Source organism: Gossypium arboreum, chromosome 6, assembly GCF_025698485.1.
Source record: "Gossypium arboreum isolate Shixiya-1 chromosome 6, ASM2569848v2, whole genome shotgun sequence".
In the NCBI taxonomy this organism is placed as follows: Eukaryota; Viridiplantae; Streptophyta; class Magnoliopsida; order Malvales; family Malvaceae; genus Gossypium; species Gossypium arboreum.
This window is the reverse complement of record NC_069075.1, coordinates 69925590-69932107: the sequence shown is the minus strand read 5'-3', so window position 1 is coordinate 69932107 and position 6518 is coordinate 69925590. Positions and strand designations below refer to the sequence as shown.

At 33.6% G+C, this 6518-nt stretch overlaps 1 protein-coding gene across 1 annotated transcript; it reads right to left on the bottom strand.

The window, feature by feature from the left end:
• Positions 1 to 1748: 1748 nt before the first annotated feature.
• Positions 1749 to 5344, bottom strand: LOC108483934 (uncharacterized). The gene is made up of 5 exons (XM_017787485.2): positions 4892 to 5344; positions 4053 to 4194; positions 3118 to 3344; positions 2184 to 2357; positions 1749 to 2010 (listed from the first exon to the last, which is right to left on the bottom strand). The coding sequence occupies exons 1-5, from the start codon at positions 5072 to 5074 to the stop codon at positions 1924 to 1926; spliced, it is 813 nt and encodes a 270-aa protein (XP_017642974.1). The 5' UTR covers positions 5075 to 5344; the 3' UTR covers positions 1749 to 1923.
• Positions 5345 to 6518: the final 1174 nt, after the last annotated feature.

Sequence of the window (6518 nt, the reverse complement as noted above, 5' to 3'; positions counted from 1 at the left end):
AAATCATCAACACTTTCAAAAATTGAGGCATGGGCTAGCTAGAACACGAAACAAAGACCACAAAAATGTAGAAATTATCAAAAACTGAGCAAAATACATACCTTCATTAAGCCACACAAGTGCTAAATATCAAAGCCCTATTTTAACTTCTTCTTTGTTATTTTCAACTAGGAATGATAAAAGATGAAAGAATTTTAACAATATTAACTTAATAACCAAATTACTATTTTAACCATTAATTATAATATTATAATTCACATAATTCAAGGCTCCACTATCAATGGACTAATTACAACATAAGGACCTCACATTTAACAAACCATAGTAATTTGGCATTTTTAACTTGTAGCATGCTACTTTTACATTTTACGCGATTAAGTCCTTTCGTCAAATTAAGCACTCAAACACTAAAATTATTTCACGAAACTTTCACACATACATATTCCACATGCTATAAACATTTTTATGACCTCGAATTTATAGTTTCGAAACCACTATTCCGATTTAGCTAAAATCGGGTTGTTACAATGGAAACGTAGAAATGGACTAATCAAGAGAGCTTATGAGCTTTCTAACCTTTGTGACATCGAAATTACTCTCACCACATTCTCACCATCCGATCGTGTCAATCATTTTTCAGGCAAGAAAAGGTATCCTTTACTAATCGCACCCCAATTTACAACTATCATGTTTTTTTTTTTCAACTCTTTTTCTTTTTTATTACTGGGCAGTTAACTGATGAACAATTCTAGGATTTTAAGGTTAAATTTAAATGCTGTAGATGAAAATTACAAATAAAACTTAAAAGTATACTTAAACTACAACTAAACAAAAAGCAACCATTAAATTAACCTCATTGTTGTAGACCCAATTCCCTCTTTTTCCGTAGACCAATAAACCAAAAAAATATAAAAATCAAGAATGAAAATATAGAAAGTTGCAAACCAATAAACCAAGAAAGTTGCAGCCATAGAAAGCCTTAAAAATTCTAATATGGACAAAAAGTAGAACTCTACTCGAAACTTTGCTAATTAAAATACATAAATCAATAAAAATTAATAACACAAACCCATCAAAGTAAAGCAACCAAACTAACATGATAAAGAACGAAAATAACCACTCAAAATCAAATCTGAAGCAGAAAAAAATAGAAGAAAACATGGGAAAAAATAAGCAAAAGAGAGTTACAAAAACTAGAAGGAAAAAAAATCAACAATAATTTTAGTAACATTAACGCAGTATGAGAGCAAAAGAGAGTTACAAACTTTGGTTTAGCTTTCAATTGCAGTAAATTTAGAACCCAGCAACAGAAAAAAGCAAACAAGCAAGCGAGTAGAGAGCATGGTTTCAAAAAAAATAGGGGTAAAAATTAAAAATGGAAAAATAAAAAGAAAAGTTTTATCAACGTTGAATTGCTATCTAGTGATGAGGGAAAATTTCACGTAATAAAACCATTTCCAAAGCAGATATAATAAACCTTTACAACCAACCAACCAAACATGATTTTAGTAGTAAGCCCACCAATTTGGGCTATAATATATTCCTACACCCCCAACCAAACACAAATAAAATTATAATTCTATTTTATTAAATTCAACCAAATAATTAAATTACTGATTATAACTTTATTCTATTTTAAACCTATTCCATTTTATTCCTATTCCATTTATTTTAATCCTATTCCATTTCAATGTGGCGTGGTAGAAATGAAATAGATTCACTTTGAAATAGAAATATAAATCTGATAATTGTTGAACACATCATATTTCTGTATATACGATCAATATCAGAAATTGTACATAAGAAAAGGCAAACAGATTAAAAAACATTGTCAGTATATCACTATTGCTAAGTAATTCTATGATCATAAAACTAGACATTCCATCGCTATGCTTCCATGTTTACTTGGTTGCATCTTTACTTCTAGAAAATATCTGGGTGGAAACGCCCAGGGATGGAATTGCTTTGCTGTGCCTGCCTCAAATGCATCGTTAAGGCATAGTTATTTACCTACAAAAACACATGATAGATTCGCCGTTAATAGTTAATATTATGACAAATTTATGCTTCTGTTTTTTTTTTTTTTCTTACTATCTCAAAAATCATTAATGTTCATCATCATCATTTACAACATTTTTTTTGGAGATAGAAAATCAAGCTGTAAAATGATTGTGATTTCTCACCTCTAGAGTCCGCAACTGATCCTGATACTGAGAAACCAGCTGCTTCAAGTGTTCCAACTCATTGTTTTTGTCCTGGTACTCCTTTTGGCGTTCATGCTGGATAGCCACAGCACGTTTTAGAACCGTGTTTTCTTGAATCAACACTTGAATCTGTTCCTTCAACATCATATTCTCCTAACAACAAATTACAATCAAATCAACAAGGTGATGTTTACCAACTATTAAGCAACACAACAGATAACATAAATATTGAAACCCATGTTCAATTTCACAGATATGTCGAAAACCAAAAGCCAAAATTCGACACAACTATCAAATTTTGCAACTGCACACCCAAAAAGCCAAAACAACAGTGTCCTTATAGTATTTGAAATTGGGAATTCTGGAATCAATATCTATCATATCATCTGCTTCAAACCTCAACAGCACAGCTCCTCGCATCAAACTTCCAACTTCCAGTTCTGAAACCATACTTCAAACCATTGTCTTTGATTTCACGTCTCAAAATCACTAAGACACTTTAACTCGGAATCAAATACGAAAGTAACTTAGTTCAGTCATCCCCTAGACCGGTTTTATACTCTTGGCTTTGTCTCTCAACTTCCACAATAACCAACTTTTAACCCCTTCCGTAGAAATATTTAGAGATGAAAACTTTAGTTTATATAAGACTTTGCTTTATTTCCAGATTTCAGTTCAGTTACCAGTTTATTTTCTGCTTGGGAAAATTGTTATGGGCCTTGGTTTTGTGTTTTTGTACAGGGCCAGGATTGGGCATGATTTGAGACTAGAAATTAGGGCTGGGCAAGTGAACTTGTTCTTGAGACCACATGCCTAGTCTCAGCCCAAACCTGGTTCGTCCCATGACATGAGAGCCTATCATATACCCGAAAGCAGCTTTCTACAGGACCTAGAGGAGTTAAGAGATACATACCTTATGAAAACTTTGTGCTGCCTCCTTAGCAATGTTTTCACTAATGGACTTCTCCAGAACCTCCAGCAGTTTAGAGGCACGGGCTTTGGCATCATCCACACTTGAAGCACCCATCATCTCCCCCACAAACAAGTCCACCCATTCTGCACCATCAACAGGCAGAGTTTCAGGGGCCGATGGAATCTGAGCAGTAGTATCAGCAGCTTCTCCATTGTTGGTTACTGTACCTGCAATTTCGACTACATACATGAGTTTCCCTTGCCTTAAGGAGTAAGAACTACCCATCTTAAAGCAGATGCCCCATTACACATAGCACAACAATTAAATATAAAATGATTACTTTGGTGGCAGCAGGCTACAATTTGTTAAAAGTTAAATATATAAATTGTTCTACAGAAAATTTTCTATTGAAATTGATTAACCACAATATATCTTTGGGCGCATATAGCTAAGGACTAGGATATTGAACAGGACTAAAATCTAAAAGAAATTTATCACTTCTTTCTCTCTTTCAAAAATCAATTTTTACTGATTTGTACAAGTACTGAAAGAAGAACAGGGAACTAGTGGTGAAAGGAATCTTCTAACTAATTGCAAATCTTACAGTTTACAGACTCTTAGAAGCCCTATATGTTTTACTCCCATGTAACTCAGTACTTAGATTTAACCATTAGTCATATAACTATTTTAAGGACTAACAACACAGGCTAGAGTTGAATAGCAACAACTTAATGCAATACGGTGATTGACACTAAAACTCTGTCGGTTTGTCATAGAAACAGTTCTGCATGATCAACCATCTATCAAAAATACATTAGAAGCCAAGTAAAACTCTTGATAGAAAAAATAACAACTAAACAAAATACAGATTGATTGTAAACTATAATAGCGATGCTAAATTACAAAAAAATCAAAATCGCAAGAAAGAGGGATACCCTGCTCAGCAGTTGTACCCAGTTCCTCAACAGGACCCATCTTTTCCCCTGTAGCATCTGCAGCTGCTAAGTGAAGTTCCTGAAGCCTCTTGATAGCAGTGTCTATATTGTTGCCACATTCAAGTAGTGCTCTCTCCAGAAGCTGAAAGGAATAAATTGTTAAATGTTCATAGAAGAAACAAATGGACCACAATTCAACAACCAACCATAATCTCTTGCTCAGCAACAGATTAGTAGAAGCAAACACTTTAAAAGCTAAGCCTCGAGTTTAGAAGACAAAAAGATAAACCTTAACCAACTAAAACAAGCAGTCTTATATACTCAACACAAATACTTTGTAAATTCACAAACTGATTTAACGTTTTGGAAAATTTTAGAACTCAACCAACTAAAACAAGCAAATCTCATATACACAAATTTTTGTACATTCACAAAACTGGTTGGGCTGGCCGCATTCCTGGCTTCAATCCACACAATTGCACTTGTTAGACTTTACCGCAATATCAACTTCTTTTAAATGAATTTTACGCTAAGAGTTTAAGCGCTTCACCCAACATAAAAAAATAATTACAATATGCATTTTGCTTGCAGGATAAATCCAATGAATCAAATGGATATGCAACCCAACATAGGTTTAAAATATCGTTCTTTTATCCCTACTTTCAAATCTCAGCGTCCAAGCAGAATAACCAAAGAAAGGAATCTAGAAACATTACAGCTTTGTTATTAAATATAATAGAGAATAACTAGAAGCAATTGGTAATATCAAATAAACTTACATTTCTGCATCAAATTAACGTAATCTAGGAATATAAATAAATAAAAAATAATCCATATACCTCGGGGTCCATATGAGGGAAGAGAGCTTGGAGGTGATCAAGGAGAGAAGGCGGCGGAGCAAAACGAACAGAAGAAGGAGATGAAGGCGAGCAGCGCCGGAGCTTCTTAGAGACAGAAGCCGATGGCGATGACGGGATATCCTCGAAGAACGATCTCTTGCTCCCGCACACTGCCGCAGACATCCTTCGCAAGATCAAAGAAGAACTCTCTTTCTACCTCTATCAATGTTAATCCCTCACCTTCTTTCTATCTAATTTGGAAAGAGAAGCGGGGTTGTAGGGGGATGAGATTTCTGTTTGGTTGATGAGAAATTTGATGGGATTCTACTCGAAAGGTGTTGGCTTTGATTTGGGCTTTGGGATATTAGGTTTTCTTATCTGTGGGGTTCTTTTTTCTTATATATATTAAGGACGGTGAATTGCTGGAGAAGAAAAGCAATACCTTTTAAAGCGGTGCGGGTTTTGTTATTTATATATATTCACTGTTATTTTTTTTTTCAAACAAAAAAAGGGCAATGGCCGCATTGGGAGATTATGAGAACTGCGGTGGTGGACCAATCATATATAATATAAGTTAGAGATAAGTGGCCCAACCATTTTTTCGTTTTCTAAAATTTTTAATTATCTATAATTAAATAAAATAAAATAAATAATGAAAATTATTAATATATTTTAAAATTTGAATTTGAAACGTAAATGATTATTTTAAAAATAATTTTGAAAGTAATGGTAAATGATTATTACCATTTATGTTATTTGAAACGTAATGCTTCCATTCTAAGCAAAATATTTTAATATATTTTATTTAATAATATTAATGTTATTTGGTAATTTTTATAATTTTAAACTACTATATATTTAAAAGTTTCATATGAAGATAATGCAAAGATCATATCACTTTTAAATAATAAAGCTCAAAAAATAGAGATTAAGTTTAATTGAGTTTCTAAGACTTTGTCTATAAAGTGCAATCCCATCCTTTAAATATTTCTTTGCAGCTACTGTCATACTTATCAAATCTTGTGCTTGGGTCATGGGTTCCCATTGGACTAATCGCACAAAGAATCGCCGACTGTAGATGGGTCAAATTGAGTGATCGCATTGGTGTTGATTGTCGCTGGTTCTAGATTGGAGAAATTGGGATAATCGCAAAAAATGAAATGGAGGCTTTTTTAGAAATAAAGAGAAGGAGAAAGATAAAGATGAAACAATAAGGGACAATAGAAGGAAAAGAGATGAAAACTTCTTTGTTGTCGCCATGGTAGTCTTTGTTAGCCACTTCACCCTGCTTGGATTGGGCCCTTGTAATTGGCCCAATTGGCATTTGCAAAGGATCAGGTAATGCTTTGGACGTTTCGTGCATAGTTGGACTTGATGATTTGGCCCATTAAAATCATTCATCAACCTACCAGAATTTATGTAACACCTCTAATCTGTACTCGAGACTGGGACAAAATACGAAGTGTTACCGGACACACACTCAGACATTTCGAAAAAATACGGATTATAAAATTTCATCCTAATTTAAAACCGATCAAACAACATCATAGTGTCCCTATGTTGGACTACTATGTCCAAAACATACATTAAAATCGAAAATTTTAGTAAAATTCCTAGGGTTATGCTT